Source organism: Zingiber officinale, chromosome 7B, assembly GCF_018446385.1.
Source record: "Zingiber officinale cultivar Zhangliang chromosome 7B, Zo_v1.1, whole genome shotgun sequence".
Lineage (NCBI taxonomy): Eukaryota > Viridiplantae > Streptophyta > Magnoliopsida > Zingiberales > Zingiberaceae > Zingiber > Zingiber officinale.
In genome coordinates, this window is record NC_055999.1 from 116,379,127 (window position 1) to 116,402,406 (window position 23,280).

General features: G+C 37.0%; 1 protein-coding gene and 2 pseudogenes across 1 annotated transcript; 1 reads left to right on the forward strand and 2 right to left on the reverse strand.

The window, feature by feature from the left end:
- Positions 1-664: 664 nt before the first annotated feature.
- LOC122004715 lies at positions 665-3,331 on the reverse strand (annotated as a pseudogene).
- A 10,885-nt stretch (positions 3,332-14,216) lies between these two features.
- LOC122004716 (probable protein S-acyltransferase 22) lies at positions 14,217-18,835 on the forward strand. Its single transcript, XM_042559559.1, has 6 exons — positions 14,217-14,576; positions 14,654-14,725; positions 14,947-15,075; positions 15,172-15,252; positions 15,590-15,784; positions 18,770-18,835. The coding sequence occupies exons 1-6, from the start codon at positions 14,451-14,453 to the stop codon at positions 18,833-18,835; spliced, it is 669 nt and encodes a 222-aa protein (XP_042415493.1). The 5' UTR covers positions 14,217-14,450.
- Positions 18,836-19,774: 939 nt separating this feature from the next.
- On the reverse strand, positions 19,775-21,795 carry LOC122004717 (annotated as a pseudogene).
- Positions 21,796-23,280: the final 1,485 nt, after the last annotated feature.

Consider the following 23,280-nt stretch of genomic DNA (forward strand, 5'->3'; position numbering starts at 1 on the left):
GGCTCTCCGTATGCCTCGGTATGCTGGGGAGATCCTCGGTAAGGTGCTGTGGGGACTGCTAGCAGTATGTCACCTTGTCTTCGGCCTTCCGCTCGGCCCTTCGCTACTGTTCAATCGAGCGCCGGAACCCCGACTCCTGTCGGGACGCCTTTTGCCATCGGTTATTCACCGGTAGGCCGGTCGGGAGGTCAGCCCATCGTTCCCCTGTCGGTCGATCGGTCCGTCCTTCTCTTATGAATCCGGTCGGCTCATCCTTCTCCGATGGACCACCTGGACCTTTAACTTCCATGTGGCGTTGACCCCTCAAAATGGGGGTCCCCTGTTCTAACCGCCGGATCAGTAAATTTTTTGGTCAATCAATATCAATCAATTATTGTACTATGATTTAATTAGTCAATAATTAACACAGTAATTAAATCACTTAAATGAATTAATCATCTATATAAGACAACTCAATAATTAGCCCATTAATCGATTTCCTCAAATCCTAATTATCTTAATTAATCATGTGATAAATTCATACCTTAATTAATCACCCAATTAATTGGCCAACGTAACTAAACTAGTTAGTTAATAACCTGTTAATTAATCAAAGCATGAACATCTAATCCCCAATAGATCCTATGTTAATAAAAGCATAATCTTAATTCAACTAGTATTTCTGTTACCATGGGTTCCGATGGTCGGCGGTGCCATTGGCGGCGGCGAGAGCAACACAGGCGCGGGAGAAACCCGCCCCGCAAGTCATCATGGCTTTAAACTCCTCGAACTAATGAGGCTGTCACCGTCGCGGTCGACTCCTTGGATCATTCGGCGGCACTGGGTGCCGGAGGCACCCTCCTCGATCCTGCTGAGGCCCCTGAAGAGCTCTTCCGCAAAGATGATGTCGTTTCGGTCGAGATCGAAGATGGCGAAGGCGAGGCGGAGGTCCTCGTCGGTCGACGCCGACGGGGTGTTGATCTCCACGAACTCCTCCACGGAGATGAACCCGTCCCCGTTGGAGTTAGCCTCGACCATCATTCGGCGGAGCTCCTCCTCGGAGGGCGGGTGGCAGAGGCTCGCGAGCAACGCGGCGAGCTCCTCAGACAAGATCTTGTCGTCGCCATTGGAGTCGAACTTGTTGAAGACGCGCTCGAGGTCACCGGAAGCGGATGAGGAGGAGGAGGAGGAAGAGGAAGGAGTAAACGGGTGACGTCGGCCGTCCACGAGCAGCGGACGTCGTCGGGTTGGGAGCACGACGGCGCCGCATTGCGAGCATGAGGAAGGGAACGCAAGCTTCAGTTTTTAATTAACAAATTTAGGTTTTTAAAAATATTCATGATTTATATTATCGGATTTATCAATTTTTTATAACTATTTTAATCTCAAGGACTTAATACGATGGTAAATGAGCGAACTAACGAATTTCCCCAGGCATTCGATTTTCATGTAGCATAAATAAATGCATATATCATTCGAATCATTCATGACGTTGGATCGTCCTTATGATCCATCTGTGTTTCTCGGAGTTAATATAATTTTAATTAAAGCTATTCCAAAATAACTCTACCTTGTACAAAGCAATCTTAATTAGCGGTACGTAAGATTGTGCTATTTTATTTTATTTTTTTTTTTAAAAAAACTTTAATGAAAAGCACACTTTTTTTTAAAAAAAAAAGGCAAAAAATGAAAAGGGAAAAAAAACACTCATTTTGCTGGTGCATCCACGCGATTGAGGGACCGGATCCTCTAATCCCTTTGTCATGGTCCGCTCCTGGACCAGAGGATCCGCCCCCCACGATTGAATTTGTCGCCGGAGCAAATTAATTACGTACGATCCAATCCACTTCACGCCATTTCGTTGTTGGCGCTAGTCACCGCAAAATACTCCAACCCATGTATCAACTTATTATTGTAGGTTTTGTTGGAAATAAACTTTATTTGTGAAGATAGAATAATGAGATGATAATGATAATTTTTTATGAGAGTTTGTAAGAGGATAGAATTTGATGAGGTAATAATCATAATAAAAATAAGAGTTTCATGGAGATTGAATAAAAAAAATCTAATGTTTATTCAATAAACCTATAAATATGTACCTTTTTTATTGAATGAAGCAAGTTGAGTTTTTTATTTTATTTTTCTCCTCTTCTATATTTTTTTTCTTCCATAGTTTCTTTTATTTTTTCTCTAATAATTCTTTTTCCAACAAACTGGTATCAGAGTCATGTCTAATGGAGATATGATTCTCTTTCAAGTTCCAGTACTAAAGGCGAGTAATTATGATAATTGGAGTATCAAGATAAATGCGCTTCTTGGAGCTCATAATATTTGGGAGATTATAGAAAAAGGCTACGTTGAGCCACGTGATGACTCGACGTTATCTTCGACTGAAAAAGATAGTATGAGAGATTTAAGAAAGAGAGACAAGAAAACTCTTCCTCATTTATCAAGCTTTAGATAGGATGATTTTAAGAAAATTTCAAGTGCTACTTCGGCCAAGTAAGCATGGGAAAAGCTTCAAGTCTCATATCAAGGAGAAGAAAAGGTAAAAAAAGGTACGACTTCAAACATTAAGAAGTTAATTTGATGCTCTTCGTATGAAGGAAGGCGAATTGGTATCCGATCACTACAAGAATTTTTGCATTCAACAACACCCAATAGACAACGCTTTTTAATAAAAACGTTGTCGTTCTTTGTTTTACAACGCTTTTAGTGAAAAGCGTTGTCTATGGTATTTACTTTTTACTAAAGACAACGGTTTTTAATGAAGTGTTGTCTTTAGTGTTGTTGTTTATGGTCAAAGACAACATTTTTTTAAAAAACGTTTTTTAAAGTGTTGTGTATGTTTCCCCTAAACTCACTTAAAATAAATTCGCAGCCCTCGCTTTGCTAAACTCTAAACCCTCAACGCGCGCGCGCCTTCTCCTCACCACTCCTCTCCACGAGTGCCTTCTCCTCTCCTTCTCCTCTCCACGAGCGCCTTCTCCTCTCCACTCCTCTCCACGAGCGCCTTCTCCTCTCCTTGCCGCGTGATCTCCTCTGAACCCTAATCTCGACCCAAACTCCTCACGCAAAACTCCTCACGCCGGCCCAACTCCTCCAAGTCGAGATCCCTAATCTCGCATTTCCCCATCTCCTCAATCAAAGTCAGCTTACCCTTCCTAATCTTCTCACGGCGGAGCCGACAGAGCCGAGATCCCTCAATTTCTTCTACTATCCGACGGAGCCGTAGCACTGCCACGCGGTTCTTCGATCCGACTCCTCGATATCTTTGCTCTTGCCCTCACTGTTCCTCCCTCTCTCTGCTCTTCCTTACCTTCACTGCTCGTTCTCGACTTCGCTCTCTCATCCCTTCGTAATGGCGTCTCCACGAGTGCCTTCTCCTCTCCTTCTCCTCTCCACGAGCGCCTTCTCCTCTCCACTCCTCTCCACGAGCGCCTTCTCCTCTCCACGAGCGCCTTCTCCTCTCCTTGCCGCGTGATCTCCTCTGAACCCTAATCTCGACCCAAACTCCTCACGCAAAACTCCTCACACCGGCCCAACTCCTCCAAGTCGAGATCCCTAATCTCGCATTTCCCCATCTCCTCAATCAAAGTCAGCTTACCCTTCCTAATCTTCTCACGGCTCCTCAACTCCTCTGAACCCTTCGATCTTAGTTCCTTCCTCGCAGAGCAGATTCGAGAGTAGGAGGAACGGAAGAAAGAAAGGTAAAATTTCTTCCATCCCTCTAGAATAAGATTTTGTTTATTTTTGATTATTTTCCGAACTAGCCATTTTGCCGGATTCATACTGCATCAATTTTCCCCCTCCCTTGATTGTATTTTCTCATGATTTAATCTGGAATTTTTAAACGTTTAGCTATAGACTTTGGCAGTAGGTATTAATCCTTAAAAATAGCATGAAGCATATAACATGCTATCCTTTTTTCTCAAATTCAGTGTGAAGCTGTTGGCCAAGTTGCAGATATTATTCACATTCCAGCCTTTCTTTGTCGTCAGGTATAATGTGCAGCTTGAAATTAATCAATCTCTAGTGTTATTCTACTATTATTTTTATTGTGTACCCTTAATGCGCAGAGAATATCTCTCATTTTTATTGTATCTAAAACTTGTGTTCTGCATTATCTCATCTTAATTCTGGGCAGTGACTTGTGCCTACTCAGTTTGTTGAATTTATATCAACTACTATTGTTATATTTATGTCACTTGCCTTCTAAGAGCTTAATGGCTTAAGTATGATTTAATACATCATGCACTATTGCATTGAGTTGCTTATGTTGATGTCCCTTTGAGGAAGTTGCAGATTCTCAAGTGCTAAAGAAACAAAGTTGCTTATTATAAGTTATAATTCAAGCATTTTCCTGGAATGGTTTCATTTTTCAACTAAAGGTTAACATGTTTCAATAGAGAATATGTTTTGGTGAATGCTCCAATATTATATGACTCTACAATTTATACCAAGGCAAAAGTACCTAACTACCTATACGTAGACTCTAACAAACATGTACATATGGATAATATAGATAACTAGGTTATCTCCCCAAGTGAGAAAATTGCTATTGGGATTGCATTTTGATGAGAAACCTGTATGGTCAAAAATTTTCAGGTAGAAATACAATTTTGATTAATTGTTTAAATATTTTGTTATAGTTTCACACTATTGTTTGTGTTAATATTTTTAGGTATTAGCTCATTGTTGATTGATTAGTTATAAAGAATGGACAAAGATTGGATGTCAAAGGATAGACTATCACGTGAATATGAGAATGGAGTTGAGTCTTTCTTGCAATTTGCAATGGAAAACACTAATGATCCGAATATGGGAATATCTTGCCCATGTGCAAAATGTGGCAATCTAAAGAAGAAAAATATACAAACTATCAGGGCACATCTGTATTGTAACGGTATAGATATGACATATCATACATGGATATGGCACGGCGAAAGTCTACGATAGGGATTTCACAAAATGAAAGTGACCAAGTAGGGCCAAATGAATATGTTCGTGAGGAACCAATAAATATGGTTCATGATGCATATGATAGTTATGCTAGAATCCAACCCAATTCAATAAGCTTCTTGAAGATGCCGAGACACCTTTATATCCGGGATGCACTAAATTTACAAGGTTATCTGCAATTGTGAAATTATTCAACTTGAAGGCCAAATATAGTTGGAGTGATAAAAGTTTCACTGACCTACTCAGTTTGTTAGGAGAAATACTTCCAGATGACAATAAATTGCCTTTATCTCTGTATGATGCAAAGAAAAGCTTATATGCATTAGGGATGGATTATGTAAAAATTCACGCTTGTCCTAATGATTGTATCTTATACCGGAAGGAGTATGAGGATTTAACTAATTGCCCTACTTGCGGGATGTCAAGGTGGAAGTTGGGAAAAAAAATATGATAAATGAAGGAATTCCTGCCAAGGTTTTGTGGTACTTCCCCCCTATTCCAAGATTTCAAAGAATGTTTCGGAATAAAGAGATATCTAAGGAGTTGACTTGGCATGCCGAAAAAAGACTTTGTGATGGATATTTACGCCATCCAGCTGATACACCTTCTTGGAAAATAGTTGATCGCAAATGGCCAGATTTTGGTATTGAGGCAAGAAATCTCAGATTGGCTATATCAGCTGATGGGATGAATCCTCATGGTTTAATGAGTTCTGCATATAGTTGTTGGCCAGTTTTAATGATTACTTATAATCTTCCTCCATGGTTGTGTATGAAGAGAAAATTTATGATGCTCACATTGTTAATTTCTGGTCCCAAACAGCCGGGAAATGATATTGATGTTTACTTAGCACCTCTAATTGATGACTTAAAATGCTTATGGGATATAGGTGTCAAAGCATATGATGCATATCGCCAAGAAACTTTTATGCTTAGGGCTATCTTATTATGGACGATCAATGATTTTCCTGCATATGGGAACATGTCAGGATGCATTGTGAAAGGATATCATGCATGTCCTATTTGTGGTGAAGATACCTATTCAACAAGGTTGAAGCATAGTAGGAAAATGTCTTATACAGGTCATAGAAGGTTTCTACCTGCAACTCATCCTTATCGAAGGCAACGGAAGGCATTTAATGGGAACCAAGAATTTAACCCTGCTCCAAAACCATTAAGTGGCGATGAAGTTTTTGAAAGAGTTGAAAGAATTAATTGTCATTGGGGAAAAATGAGTAGAAAGTCTCATTCGAATGATGATGTAAAATCATGCTGGAAAAAAAAATCAATTTTCTTTGAACTTCAGTATTGGAAACATCTATACATTCGACATGTTCTTGATGTGATGCACATTGAAAAGAATATTTGTGAAAGTCTTATCGGAACGTTACTTGATATTCCAGGAAAAACAAAGGATGGAGTAGCAGCGAGATTAGACCTTTTGGAAATGAATGTCAGGACAGATTTGGCACCAAGGATGGGGGAGAAGAAAACATTTTTGCCAACAGCCTGTTATACACTTAGTAAGGATGAGAAAAGGAAAATTTTGAATTCTTTGTTTGGAATACAACTTCCATCATGTTACTCATCTAATGTTAAAAACCTCGTGTCGTTGAAGGACTTAAAACTTATTGGCCTTAAGTCACACGACTACCACGCTTTAATGCAACAATTGCTTCCTGTGGCGATACGTGGTGTTTTGCCCAAACATGTTAGAGACACTATCACTCGCTTGTGTTTCTTCTTCAATGTGTTATGTAATAAAGTGATAGATGTTTCAAGGATGGATGATATGCAAAGAGAGATTGTGACAATATTGTGTTTACTTGAAAAGTATTTCCCTCCTTCATTTTTTGATATAATGATTCATTTAAGTGTTCATCTTGTGCGGGAGGTGAAACTGTGTGGACCGGTTTGGTATAGGTATATGTATCCATTTGAAAGATACATGAAGATTTTGAAAGGTTATGTGCGAAATCGCAATCGACCTGAAGGGTGTATGGCTGAATCTTATATTGCTGAAGAGGCTGTTGAATTTTGCTCAGACTATCTGTCTAGTGTGCACACAATTGGGATCCCATCAAGTCATCGACAAATAGAACTTACTAAGCCTTTATCAGGTGCAGTAGTCTACTCCACTACTCACGATGAGTTGACGCAAGCACATCGTTATGTATTGGCAAATGATGCTGAGATTGATCTCTATATCGAGTAATGTATCTAACTTATTAATATTTTAATGTGGTTTGCTTACATTCTGTTGGTTTATTTATACCAAATAATTTGATTAGGGAACACATGACGTATTTGAATGCAAGATTTCCTCGTAAGGCTAAGTCCAAGAAGTGGTTACAAGATGAGCATAATCGAACGTTTATTACTTGGTTGCGTGATCGTGTAAGTTTCTTTAGTATTACATATTGGCATACATTCATTTTCATATTTATGCATAATTAAAAATTTATTGCATAAAAAATTTAGGTTGCTGATGTAGTTGACCATTCCACTCATCAAGTTTCAGAAAGATTGATGTGGATAGCTCGCGGGCCTAACAAGCAAGTACTAAAATACTCTAGCTATTTGATTGATGGGGTTACTTATGCTACAAAAGAGCGTGATGCTATACGAGTTGTTCAAAACTCCGGAGTCAGCTTAGTTGCAAAGACAATGCAAGTTGCAAGTGCAAAGGATAAAAATCCTATTGTGTCAGATATGGTTTTTTATGGAGTTATAGAAGAAATATGGGTAGTTGATTACCATAAATTTCAACTTCCAATGTTTAAATGTAATTGGGTGGAGCATAATAACGGCATTAAAGTAGATGATCTTGGTTTCACATTGGTAAACCTCAATAGACTTGGATTCAAATCTGACGCTTTTATCCTGGCAAGCCAAGCAAAGCAAGTATTTTACATTGAAGATCCTGAAGATCCTTTATGGAGTGTTGTACTTGCAACACCAAATAGAGACTACTTTGAATACCTAAAGGGCGAAGAGTTAGAGGACACTGCTATCCACTATCAATGTTTTAGTAGGGGGTTACCATCAATGGATATTGACGGAGAAGATGATAATGAACCACCATGTATTCGTGAAGACTGTGATGGAAGTTGGATTGACAATATTTAATTGCTGAATTTTTGCTTTTGAATATAAGTGTGTAAACAATTTACCTATGAGGATGAATTTGTGGACAATATTAATATGTTATATTCCTCACTTTAATTGAATATGTTGTGATGTTATTGCAAGTTTCGCTTTTATCTTTTATTTTTTTCATACTGTTGTGAATTTGTTGGTGTAAATATATCATCTTGCTGTGAGTTTATGCATGTTTCTAACTAAACTTATGTTGATCAGTCTAAGTTGTTACAGATCAATGGATTCTACTAGAAAGAGTAAGAGAATAGGGCAACTTGCAAAGTTGGACAAGGGTAAAGAAGTCATTACAGCTGCCCGTGAAGAGAGTTGCGAGGGTGATAAAGTGTTGGATTCCAAAGACACTATCTCCTCAAGAACTTCTAGAGGTCGCACACAGCTGGATAAGATTACAAAGCAAAGAATGCAAGGTATTAGAAATGAGGTGTCATTCAATAATTTTGGACAACCGATAGGACCAGCTGCTGTAGCCATGCAAAGTTACATTGGTGTCTTGGCTCGGCAAAAGGTTAATATTAAATACAAGACATGGAAGCAAGTCCCAATTGCTGTCAAAGAATTAATATGGGAATCAGTCAATGTAAGCAAGTTAGCATGTTTTAACAATTATAATATTTCACTACTAATGATAGATATATTTTATGTTTGTCTTAATTAATCTTATTAATGTTTTCCACTTATTTGATGTACAGTTGATTTATAATGTTGACTCAAAGTGGAAAAAGGGATGTTTGAGGTCTGCAAACAGTAAGTGGAGGCAATACAAGACCCATCTCACCCAAAAATTTATTTTAAGCAGGTGTGACAAACCTGAGGAGTTGAATGAGCCACCTGTTGGCTTTGAAATTACAAGAGAAGATTGGCGTGCGTTTGTCATTAGTCGCATTTCTGAAGATTTCATTGTAAGATTCTAAATTTTTTCTTTTGAAACTATTCGATCATAATTCATTATGTATTATTCAAATTTGATATGTCGCCTGTTTGAAATAACTAGAAACTCAGTGATCAACAAAAAGAGCGAAGGAAAAAAAATAGATATCCTCATCGACTCTCACGCAAAGGGTATGCACGCTTTGCTGAAGAAATTGTAAGTATTTTTAAAATATATTTCCTCTAAGAACCCTCTAATTGATTCACATTAAATTATTTCACATTTGTTATTTGATTTTTCTTTGTTGTAGGGGACTGAATTATGTGATGATAATGACATCAATAGAGCTATTATGTGGAAGAAAGGACGCGCCAACAAAGGAGGAGAGTTTGAAGGTGAAGATTTGGTGGACACAGTACACAAGATTGTAAGTAAATTTTCATGTTCTTCTGATAATGACTTCAAGAAACCTTGCCATTTTCGAGAGTAAAGTTGCATGCATGCATACCCTTTGCGTGAGGAAGCCAAGGCAAGCAGTGCAATGAGGAGTTTAACAGCCATTCCTTGCATAGCTTGAATTCTCAGTACTAGAGCATGTATTGAGGAAGTAAATGGTGAATGAATGCATTGAGAGCTTAGAGGTGACGGGTTTATATAGAACAGATGTGGATTTACTAGGTATCTAGGTTTGAAATGTTCTTACTTGGAGAAGAGATCAAGTCGAAAAGTCTATTACATGCAGTGGTTTCCTTTTGCTGCAATCAATTAATGGTGAATGCATTGAGAACTTAGAGGTGATAGCTAGAGTTTCTATAGAACAGATGCAGATAAATCAACCAGGTTTGAAACGTTCTTGGCAGTAAGCAATTTGTAAGCTTCAGTAACCCAAGGGCCAGTAAAGTTGTTCCCCAGACCACTGCTCTGAAGCTTCTATTATGTTTTCCCACTTGATTGGTGACAAATAAAGCTCCTTGTCTCCTTGAGCATTCTCTTTGTGCTGTTTTAGTTTGAATTAAAGCATAAGATTCATGAATCGGAACTTGAGAGGTTGGGAACAACTTTACTTTTGATTATTCTTTCCTGCAACTCCAGACAATTAGCTTCAATTATGTGGTGGTCCTCTCTTTATGGGTTTGTGTAGTGAAAATTTATTAAAATTTTGTCATTTTATTAAACTTGTAGTCAATTGCTCAATCAAATATGTGCCTTTTTTAGAACTGTGCAGAAGTAAATATATGATTGAATGCCAAAAAAGGAAAAAATATTTCAATGTCAACTTCATATTTGTTCAATATGACTTACTAAGCACTTGACTTGAGCTATCACGGGAAGAACCGGCCTGGACATCAGTATTTTTTAAACCAATATTGCATATCCTTGGTAATTATCCTTGGTAAAGTACTGATAATTCTTTTTAATGTTGCATTACAGGATGAATATATACAGCAAAAGAGGGAGGGCAAGCTGCAATGCGAAGGAGCAAAAGAGGATATTCTTACCAAGGCACTTGAAACTCAGAAATATTCTGGGCGTGTCCGGGGTATCGGAGGTCATATCAACCCAACAATCTATTTCAATGTTGGTAGAACAAGGAAGAAATATGATGTTACCCTAGATATAATCGCTGAGCATAAAAGGGAGCTGAAGGAGGCGAAGATGCAAATTTTAGAACAAGATGTACGCATCCAAAAACTTGAAGCATTAATGCATAAAAGGGGTGCATGGGACAATTCAATTGATGACAAAGGCAGTTGCTCGGTGAAGTTTCATCAGAAGAATATTGAAGAAGATGACGTACAGATTGTGGGTAAAGACGAAGTTTTACAGGTAAAATACAAGTTATAGTGATATTCATTATTATTATAGCATTATAAACTAAATATAATCAACATGTTTTTTTTAATATTTTAGGGTCAATCAGTTGCATTGACATTGGAATCTTGCTCAAATATTCTTGCATATGGTACAATTGTTTGTTTGAATGGCATGGAAAAAATGCTTCATGGTATTCCATTTCCCAAGAATTGCATTCGAGTCTCCATTGATCAAGCAGTGGACAAATCCGCTCCTTTGCCATATCCAATTCCAAGTGAATGTGAAGTAATTGGTGATGCCATAGGAACTGTTGTGGCTTGGCCTGAACAGCAGATTGTGAAGCAAGATGAGGTATATGAGATATTATATTTCTAATTATATTGTCACTTTATTATTATATTTCTAATTATATTGCCACTTTATTATTATTCAACCTAGCTATCTAACTTGTTTATATTTGAAATTATTAGAAGCCTAGAAGGAAGAAGTTTGAACGAAAAAAATCAAAACCTACTTTGTCAACAAGTGTCCCAAGAGCATTACATATGTTATATTGTTACAGTAAGCATGCTCTAGATGGAGGAAAATGTATATCAATGTGCTTAGATAATGAAGTGTTTGATGAAGATTGTGAACTTTTTCTTGACCTTGAGGACATCAATTCTTTGTATCATTTGGAGGCAATTTCAGGAAATTTGATCGTTGCCTACATATGGTAAGTAAGTTTATTTAAGCAATTTCAGCAACTTTTTCATCACATGTTTGCTTCCCAATTTTAGCAACTTATTATGGTTTATTGTTACAATTTCACCAACTTATTATGAGTGATCATTATTTTTTAATCCACATGATTGTTTTGTTAGTAAATTTTATTATTTAGTATCTAAATATTATTTTCTCGGTTGCAACTGCATTGCTTTACTTATGCTGGGAAATTACTGCATTGCTTTATGTTTTTTGGGAAATTCTAATATCTAGCAAGACAGAAAATCCCGATTTGAACTGCAAGAAGTTTACTAATATTGTTGTGTGAACAAGTTTACTCTTGAAAATTCAACTTCTAGTAATTTTCTCATACCATGTTATTCTCATTAAGTTAATAGTTCATCATTTCTATTGAGAGGTTTACTAATATCAATTGATGTGGTACACTTTACATAAATATAGCTCATTCATTTTCAACCCTTAATGTTTGCCTTCTGCCATTTGTTCTTCTAGACAGGAAGTACTTTGCTCATATCTTTTTCTTGTATATTTTAAGTATCTTAAATGTGCTTGTCCTCAAGAAATAAAAGAATTTGCATGTATACATTTCTGGTATGTTTAATATGCAAGACTGTTCATAGTAAGTTCTCATGTATGGATGTTACTATCATCAACCATAACTTAGTGTTATGAGTGATCATTATTTTTCCAACTTATTATGAGTGTTTTGTATCTAAATTTTATTATTTAGTATCTAAATATTTTTTCTTTGCAATGATAGGTGTCTGTATAAAAAGATGGTGAAAGATACCAAGACAAAGAAATTTAGATTTATGAATCCTCACAAACTCCCATATCGGGCAAAAACGGCACAAGACAAATCAGTTAAGCTTGAAACCCTGAATCAAAGGGCAACTCTTTTAGCAGATAAGCTGACAAGTGCATCAACAGATCAACTAGTGTTAGTGCCATGTAATGTCGGGTAAGCAAGAAGTAAAACATCACTTTCAATTGCTTCCTTTCGATAATTTATTCAATTTTATGATCTAATCCTATGTATTTGCCTAGTTTCCATTGGAATCTTAGTGTTATTGAACCTTACAAGGATGCTATTTACCTGCTGGATTCCCTAAGTTGCCGCATTCGCGATGATGATTCAAAATACGTAATGGAAATGTGAGTTCAGATTTCTTTTAGTAAATATTTATTATAATAAAAATCTTATTTAACAAATATTCTTAACGTATGAAGGGTCTTAAAATTGTTTAATTCAACCAAGGGAAGGAAAGGTAGGAAAAATGTTAAGTGGGAAGTAGTTAAGGTATGTGTACTTTTGTTTAACATATATTGTAATGTGTATAATTTTCATTAACAATTTGACTCTAATTACTATATAGGCTCCTCAACAACCGGATGCGAAACAATGTGATTTTTTTGTGATGCGATTTATGAGAGAAATTATTGAAGAAGTTGAGACTATTGAGAGAGATTCGCTGCAATCAATAGTAACATTATTTAGCTTATCTCAAATTATTTGACATAAACTATTTAAAATTGCAAAGTGATCAGTGTTGATTATTTTTTCCATTAACATAAATTGTGTATGCTCACAGTTCACAAAAAAAGGGTACTCTCGTGAACAAATTGATGAGGTTCGGTCCGAGTTGGCGGAGTGCATACAAGATCATATTTATGAATAGGTATGGAATGATAGTTGCCATAATTCTATTTAGATTTAAGTTCATGGAATGGTGGTTTTTTTTGGTGGAATCATAGTTAATGCCAATTTTTTTGATGCAGTGCATAGTTACCAGATCGACCTTGAGCAGTTGACCCCAAAGAAAAGTTGTCACTGAAGTTTAAAAACTTGTGAAAATTTTTAGTGAATGATGATGTTTTGTGAATGATGATGTTTTGGAAAAATTGTCACTTAGGTGAAAGGATGTTTTCTGGATTAATATGCAAGTACAAAGCACTGTATTATATGTTATTCTGTAAAGTTCTGTCAGTGTAAATTATCTAGTTTCTTTATCTAGCTTTTGTTCCACTATTGGGTTTGTTTTTCTAATAATTACTCGTGCAGCAAAATACTGAGCAAGAAGCTGTAGATCTTATAATCAGGTAAAGTAGAAAAAGTTAACTACTTCATTATGCTTTCATCTTAGTATTTGTATATTTGATTTGTCTTCTTTGAACCAGCTTCAAGTCAAAAAGCCAGATCCTCTAGTCATCTTCGTATCTTTGATCTAAAAAGCTTCTGAAACAAGTCATCTTCTCCAAGCATATATATTGGCCATGTTAAGTGACACAAACAAGATCTAAAACCATGTGTTTAAGGCATTCAAAGCTATTGGCCTCATCCGGTGGGTGGCTGTTCAGAAGACTGCTCGTGAGGGGATGCAGTGGGTTTCAATTGGCAATGAGGTGACATAGTAGGTTTCAACCGACAAAGAGGAACACTTCAGTTTTGTTCTTTTTCGTGTGCCAGTTGGCAGATGGAATGAATTTTTTTCCCTGTGCCAACCAGCATGGACAAAATTTAAAACTTCGAGGCTTCTAAAGTTGTTGGTCTCTTCCTGATCAATACTTTTAATCTTCCATCTTAACTAAGGTAATATTTCTTCGCCATTTCGTGTTCTGATGTTTGGATTGCTATGGATGGAGAAGTTGTGCAATAATTCAGAGTGATGCCACCGTTGGGATTCGAGGTGATAAGTTGCAAATTTCTAGGCTAACCAAAACAATGTGGGTGCTTCTCATGTGGTGTGGTAGGATGTCTTAAAAAGAATAGGACAGTAAGATGAGTAATTTACTTTTTTTGATTGCTTGATCAGATGGCCTTTGGACAAATGCATAACCATAAAAGATGGATAATTCAGAATATTGGTTATTAGGGAGAAAGGTGATAGAGATCTCATTTACGATGAGCCACACAATCTTTTCAAGAAAATAAAGTTCTTATGTGCTTTATATTAACTTGGTTTTTCTCTAATGATTTCTATCTGTTTGTATTGCAGGTTCTAAAATATAGTAAGCATTGTAGAGTCTGTGACAAATGCGTTGATGGCTTTGATCATCATTGCAGGGTGAGGGTTTTCTCCATTCACAACCTTATATGTTTTGTTATCTTGTAGTAATATGCAGTATTCATCTTTCCTTGTAGTGGATCAATAACTGCATAGGAAGAAAAAATTACAAAAGGTTCTTCATCCTCATGGTGTTTGCTCTTCTCTTGGTAAGCACAAATATTTCCTACCATTCCAATAGTTGTATTCATTAATCATAGTGATTGACACTATTTTCTTAGTGTAGATTTATCATCTGTGTGCATCAACTTAGAAGATACTATTTTCTTAGTACGTGAAGGACCTGATACATAGAATGCATTTTATGTCAGGTCCTTTTCATTCTGATTGACTATTGATTGGTCTCCATGCTTTGTGCACCTTGGGCCAGCTTATTCTGCAGTGGGCTGTTGGGATGCTTGTGCTGATACTGTGTTTTGTTGAGAGAAGGAGATTTTCTGCTGAAATTGTTTCAAAGCTAGGTAGTAGCTTTTCCTTGGCACCCTTTATCATTGTGGTGGTGAGTACTCAGAAGAGAAAATGAATGAAAATCACACATCATAATGAGGATTTTTCAAGGTTCTGATACTAATTTGATAATGTCTCTATAATGCAGGCTGTGTGCACTTTATTAGCCATGGTTGCTACTCTTCCAGTTGCACAACTTTTCTTCTTCCATATTCTTTTAATAAAAAAGGTACACTACTTTCATATTTCTACTTGTGACACAGCAAACACTACCAGTTACACAGCTCCTACATTTATATAAAACAAACCTATGTATCCGGTCAAATATCTCTATTTCAAGGAATATATCTTTTATATTTTCAAATTCTTTGCATTCATCCATACACTGAGCATTACTGAAACTTATTATCCAACTGAACTATTACAGCTTGTTATTTAACTGATAGATTTTCCATAGTGGAAAACAAATAGTAGAATTTGAACGATATGGTGTTGTTTATTCATCAATTCTGGAGAAAATTGACACTTTAACTAGCTCATGCTACTCTACATGGATGCGCTTACAGGGAATCAGCACCTATGATTACATTATTGCTTTGAGGAAGCAAGATCAGGAGCAGGAGCAACTTGCTGTTGGTGGGCAGCAAAGTCCGCAAATGTCCCAAGTGAGCTCTTTTACTGGACTAAGCAGCACCAGTTCTTTCAATCAATTCCATCGCGGTGCATGGTGTACTCCGCCAAGATTATTCCTTGAGGATCAGGTATCATACTTTCATTATTTAGAAAGTTATTGTGAATGTAATTTACCATGGTTAAGATTATTTTTGAAAAACCTTTTAATAAGATTTTTTTTACTGTACGAGGCAAATCCATTTAATTAAAAGTTTTTTTTTGGTAAAAAAGTCTAGTTGTAAATCTTTATCAGCACTTCATTCATTTCTCCTTATTCATCATTATCGTATTTTTGAATAAAAATTGAAATAACAAATGTAATCCACTTGCTTATTGTACACTTGCTTCAATGGTTAGCGAACTTAGGTGTGTGCTGTTTGAATTTTGTTTTCATGCATTGACCTCTTTAGATGATTTGTTTCTTGTGAACCTATTTTGAAAGATGCAATATATCTTTTAATATGGGTAGTTAATGTTGTTATAATTAACCCGTTTTTATGGAATTTCGTGAACTAAGAATCTAAACTGCATGCGATTTCTTATTCAAGCTCTCGCTGGAAAGCTAACCAAAATCAACTTAGTTGATCATTAGCTATTCATAAATTGAACTGCATTCACATTTCCATTGCCAACTTCTGACTTCTGAGAATTTGATAGTAGGATAATGTCTACAGTTTGTTAATATATATATTTCCATGACGCATGGGTGTTGGAAGGGAATAGAATGTCGTCCTCGATTTTGGGACTGTGAATGTGTCATGTCAAGTTGAACTTTTACCTTGCTTCAGCTCAATTGTGTAAATAATTGTCAATCTCATGGTATAACTTAAGTTAGATTCTATTACAGAAATTCTAGTTCAAAATTAATTCTAGTTCAAAATTAATGTCAATAGCACTCGTTGCTTTTTCACGTTCGTTTAAAAACAATTGAGTAAAATGCAGCAGAATATAAGTTAAGTAAAAACAATTGCTAACACAGTTTATTTTTACTTGGTTCGGAGTCTACAGCACTCCCGCTTGGTTAATATATATGCTTAGAACTTGTAAAGACAGGTCAAACATTAATATGCTTGGTTAATATATCCATCTACAGCACTCCCGCTTTTTCCTCTAAATATGATTTTCATTTAGCACAGAACTAATGCCAATTTTTTTATTTTGATGCAGTGTTTAAAGAGCTTGAGTAGAAGTTGGCCCTAAAGAAAACTTGTCAGTTACGATATAAACACACTTACGGTATGAATTACATGTATATATAACATTGACATATTATTTAGTACGAGATTTACATGTATGAAAGTTTTCATACAAAATTTCTTGATTGCCTACAACCCCAGAAGGGCGTATGACAAGTTGAAGAAGATGGCTCTAAGAGTGATAGCTGAAAGCCTTTCAGAAGAAGAGATTGCTGGACTTAAAGAAGCAATTCCATGCGATGGACTCCAACAACAACGGTTAGTCAATGATGAGGTTTTGTAAAACTTGTGTGTTTGAAAAATTATTGTCATGAAGTTAAGGATAACTTGTATGATACAAATTTAATTTGTGGATCAATATGTATACATTTTTTTTGTATAATATAAAGTTTTATTTATTTGTTAAATAGTCTTATTATAAAAATGATTGTGGTTGTGGATATTCAATTATATGTAAATTTTGAGTATTTTTATAATTTTGCTATTTAAAAAACACTTAAAAAGACAACGTTTTTAAGTAATAAAAGACAACGCTTAAAAAATAATGTCTTTGAGACCAACCACAACGCTTTTAAAGCGTTGTCTTTGATATATGCATTTTTACAACAGCATCTTTAACAACGCTTTTTAAGAACGAATAGACAACGCTTAAAAAGCGTTGTCTTTGTGACCAACCACAACGCTTTTAAAGCGTTGTCTTTGATATGTGCATTTTTACAACAGCATCTATAACAACGCTTTTTAAGAACGAAAAGACAACGCTTAAAAAGCGTTGTCTTTGTGACCAACCACAACGCTTTTAAAGCGTTGTCTTTGATATGACTTTCTACAACACCATCTACAACATCACTTTTTAAGTACATACGACAACGCCAAAAAAGCGTTGTTGTTTAGCTTTTTTCTTGTAGTGGATTACTTTTCTAGAGTCTCTACTATTTCCAATCAACTAAAGAGAAATGGTAAGAAACTAGAAGAAGTAACTATCATCGAGAAAATTCTTCGATCACTGGATTCAAAATTTGATAGCATTACAACCATCATCGAAGAGACCAAGGATCTACAAGCCATAATGATAAAGCAACTCCTGGGTTCATTACAAGTCCATGAAGAAAAGAAGAAGATAAATGAAGAAATTACTCAATAACTCCTAAAGACGACTCTTCAATCGACAAAGAAAGATGAAAGCTTCAATAGCAATAGAAGTCAACGTGGAATAGGTCGTGGATATGGACAAGGTCGTCCTAATGAGTAAAGATGAGTTTCCAACAACAACAATGAAAGAGAAGAACATTCAACAAGAGGATGTAGAAGAGAGTACATAAACTCGATGTATGATAAATCTCAAGTTAAGTGCTACAATTGTGACAAATTTGAACATTATGCTAAATAATGTAAATCACCAAAGAGCAAAGCATATAAAAGAGTAAACTATATGAAAGAAAGGAAAGAAGAAGATGACACTCTACTGCTAGCATATAAAGATAATGAAAGAGACGAAGATACAATCTGGTATCTCAACATTGGTGCAAGCAACTATATGTGTGGGAAAAGGAACATGTTCGTAGAACTTGATAAATCAATTGGTGGTAATATATCCTTCAGAGATAAATCAAAGATTGAGTTGAAAGGCAAAGGTAATATTCTCATCCGTTTGAAGAATGGAAAACATGAATTTATCTCAAATTTTTCTTTGTGCCAAATATGAAGAGTAACATTTTGAACTTAGGACAACTCTTGGAAAAGGATCTGATATTCATCTAAAAGATAATATGCTTATCTTGAAAGATAATGTTGGTTGCTTAATTGCTAAAGTGCCTATGTCAAGAAATAGAATGTTCTTGTTTAATATTCAAAATGATGTTGTCAATTGTCTTAAAGCTTGTTATAAAGACATCACTTGGCTATGACATCTTCGATTTGGGTACCTCAATTTTGGAGGACTAGAATTGCTTTCAAAGAAAGAGATGGTAAGAGGACTACCCTGCATCAAACATCCTAATCAATTATATGAAACATGACTATGTAGGAAGCAATTTAGAAGAGGTTTTCTAAAAGAGTCAAGTTCAAGAGCTCAAAAGTCACTTGAGCTTATACACATGGATGTTTGCGACCCGATAAAATCAAGTTCACTTGGTAAGAGTAATTATTTCATTTTTTCATAAATGACTTTTCTTGGAAAACTTGGATATACTTCTTAAAGTAAAAATCGGAGGTCTTCAGCATATTCAAGAAATTTAAAGCTACCATAGAAAAGAAGAGCGGTCTTGAGATCAAAGTTATGCGTTTGGATTGAGGAGGAGAATTTATCTCAAAAGAGTTTCAAGAATTTTGTGAAGCCAACAAAATACGAAGACCTTTGACGATTCCAAGATCCCCTCAACAAAATAAAGTGGCGGAAAGAAAGAATCGAGCCATCCTTGACATGGCAAGGAGCATTCTCAAAAGCAAGGGGCTACCAAAGGAACTTTGGGCAGAAACGGTTGCATGTGCAGTATACTTATCCAACGGATCACCAACAAGGAGTGTGTGGGGCAAGACACCACAAGAAGAATGGAGCGGAAGGAAACCTGGGATTTCTCATCTAAGACTTTTTGGGAGTATAACTCACATTCATGTGCCTGATGAAGCAAGAAGCAAACTGGATAATAAAGGTAAAAAATTTATTTTTATTGGGTATGATACTAACTCAAAAGGGTATAAGTTATATAATCCAGATACTGAGAAGATAATCATTAGCCAGGATGTCATATTTAATTAAGAAGAAGAATGGAATTGGAAATCTCAAAATATAGATTACAACTTCTTCTCGTACTTTGAAGAAGAAGATGTGGAGCAAACAAGAGAGGAGCCTACTTCTCCACTAGTAACACCAACATCAAGTACTCAAGAAACTTCATCTGCATTAACTTTAAGTGAAAATTCAAGTGAAAGAGTACCACGCTTTAGAAGCTTACAAGAAATTTATGAGGTAACTGAAAATCAAGATAATCTTACTTTATGTTGCCTCTTTGCCGATTACAAGCCTATAGATTTTCAAGAAGGTATAAAGAGCAAAAAGTGGAAAGATGTGATGGATGAAGAAGTTAAAGTGATAAAAAAGAAAGGTACATGATAATTAACTCTACTTCTTGAAGGGCATAAAACAACCAAGATTTGAGTTGATAACAAATCTGCAATAGCACTAGCAAAGAATCCAGTTTACCATGATAAAAGCAAGCACATCGATACATGATATCACTATATCAAAGAGTGCATTACAAGAAAAGATGTGCAAGTGGAATACATAAAGTCTCAAGATCAAGTTGTTGATATTTTTACTAAGCCTCTCAAATTTGAAGACTTTATCAAGATGCGATATTTGTTTGGAGTCACAAAATCAAGTTTAAGAGGGGGTGTTGGAAATTAAATTTTATTTTTAGAGATAAAAGTTGTTGATAAAAGTTTATGAAGATAGAATGATGAGATGACAATTCTTGATAAGAGTTTGTGAGAGGATAGAATTTGATGATGTGACAATCATGATAAGAATAAGAGTTTCGTGGAGATAGAATAAAAAAAAGTCTAGTACTTATCCAATAAGCCTATAAATATGCACCTTTTTTCAATGAATGAAGCAAGTTGAGTTTTTTTTTTTATTCTTCTCCTCTTCCATGTAGAGATTCTCCTCCTCTTCCACATTTTTTCTTCCATAATTTCTTTTATTTTTTCTCTAATAATTCTTTTTTCAACATTGACGTTTGCCCACATCGCGTACGCGTCCTCCCCGTGGATGGCATCGTCGCCCGCCAACATCTTCTCCTCTGTGAGTCATAGAGGCACCAACAACCTGATCAGCAGGCATATGGCATTGGTGACCACCACGTTGATGGCTAGGACAAAGGCGATGCCAGCGAGTTGCATGAACCCGGCGGAGGAATGACTACCCTTGATGGCGTATGCGAGGCTGACGTACTTGGGGTCATCTCCGAAGAAGAGGCAGTTGAGGCACGACTCAGCCAACACGCCGGTGAGGATGCCGCCTAGGGTTCCGCCGACATAGTGGGTGTGGAAGATTACGAGGGTGTCGTTGATCATTCTGAGGAAGGGGGTGCACTTGTGGAGGATCATCATGGTGAACCATGGGATGCTACTGAAGAGCACCCCCATTAGGATGTCCGCCCAAGGTTGAACCAGTCTTATTCACACTAAAATTCACTCACAATTAATTGATTAATCAGAGACATGCATGCGTACTTGAAATTAATGGAGAAGGATGTTACAGTTACCAATGACAGGGGTGATGTAGATGAGCCCGATGATCATGCCTTGGACAACGCCGATGACGGAGGGCTTGGTGAACATGACATGTCGAGGAAGAGACACACAAGCATACTAGTCACCGTGCAGAGATGCGTGTTCAAAATGGCGATGGAGGCATCGATGTTGGTCGAGTATGGCCCGCTGCCATTGAACCATGTCCAACCCATCCAAAGCAATCCGGCGCCGGTGAGGGTTAACAAAATGTTATTGGGCAGAAACCTCTCCTTGCCAATTCTCAGCCCGACCTACTAAAATACATTCATCAAATGATCATGGAATTCAGATATGTACTTACCTAGTAGGTGGCGGTGAGGCCTGCTACGCTGGACGAGAGGTGGATGACGTAACCATTGGTGAAATCCGTGACGCCGACCTTGAAGAGGAAGTCATTTGGGCTCTAATATTGTCTGAAAGCTGAGGAGATGGATTGTTAGTGATGTAGATGAGGCTTTGAATGCATGGAAGAAAACCTCTAGCTTGGAGAACATGATGAGCTGGCTGGAATGTTGATTGCAGAAGGGCCTCGAGCTCAAAGATTCTTGCAAGCAAGGGGAGAAAAGGAGAAAGAAATCGTTAGTAACAGGCCAGGAGGGTACCTGGCGCATATACTCCAACGATCATAGCAGTGGTCGGAAATGGAAGAAGAACAGTAGAGGAAGAAGATGAGATGTAGAGATGCTCATGTACCTTGGCACTTACTAATCCTTTCTTCCAGCAATGTCGGAGTCTAACGAGTGGTATGCTCAGTGTTCTTCTGATTACACCCTCTATAAAGGTTACGAACTTCAGGTGAACTACCATGTCCCTTCTTATCTACTCATTCCTTCTCCAGAAGACCGCCCTCACCTTCCTCCACCAGAAAGCGTCGCGATCTTCCGAGAACAAGTCATATCGGGTCTTTGATTCCCCCTTCACCCTTTCTTTGTCGATGTTAGCCGATATTTCAACTTTTTATTACATCAACTTATTCCCCAATCTTTCACCATTCTGAGTGGCTTTGTTATTGTTTCTCACTTACTCAATGTCCCTCTATCGCCTCGTCTATTCCATTATTTCTTCCTTCCTAGTCAAATAGAGAATAGTCTATTTAAATTCCAAGCACATCCTAAAGCTATCTTATTCAATAGAGTTCCTCCTCAAGGAGAATGGAGGGGCAAATACACCTTCCATGTCCTCCCTCGTATTCTATAACCTGGCAGCAGAACCTTCCTCCTATCCCCAACTTAGGTGATATCTTTGCATATCCTACCCTTCTCACTCTATAGGAAAGCTAAAAGGTGCCAAATTTAATCTACCTGCATTAACCATAGAAGACTTACTGTCTGCTTTTGGACTTAGTTCAGCCGACACAGAATTGAGTGCTCCCTTTGGTAAGTTTATTCTCCTTATAAATGATTGTTTGTCATATCTCACTTGTTGTTATATAAGTTTTTTAACCCTTACTTTTTTCCTTAGCTGAGGTTATTCTCCCAGCCTTCTTGTATAAAAACACTCAATTAACGAGAGCAACTTAGCCAAGTTAGGAGAGGATTTACTGGAGGAATGTCATGTGAATCAAATCTCTTCCTCTCTTGGTTTACTTCCTCCAGCTGAACCAACCAAGGAACCATCCTCTAGCTCATCAGAGTCAGATAATCCCTTCATCGTCAGGCACAAAAAGCCTCGCACAGAGGCTTCGAGTTCACATATGTTTACTACACATGTTGTTGAGCAAATTCCCATCACCCTATCTGAGATCTCCTGTGCCCGAGGTAAAGAGCCCAAGTCCCCAACACATAGTCGTTCTTGTTTTGCACTTAATATGATGAGACCAGATCTCCTTATCCTGATGTTTCGTGTTATTCCTTTAGTTATTCTTACTGTCGAGACGACATTAGACTGCTCGACAACTTCACCATCTCTTATGCAAACCTTCATTCCTCCTCCAACTAAACCTCGCGCTAGGCGGACCCCCTGTAAGAGAACTGCTGGTCCTATGCCTAAAGAACCATTAACTGAACAAAATCCTGAGTTAGTTAGGCCAACTTCATCTGCCCAACCCCCTCTGGTTCTATCACAAGCACCTGATCTCTCCTTTGTTTCCTCTCCAA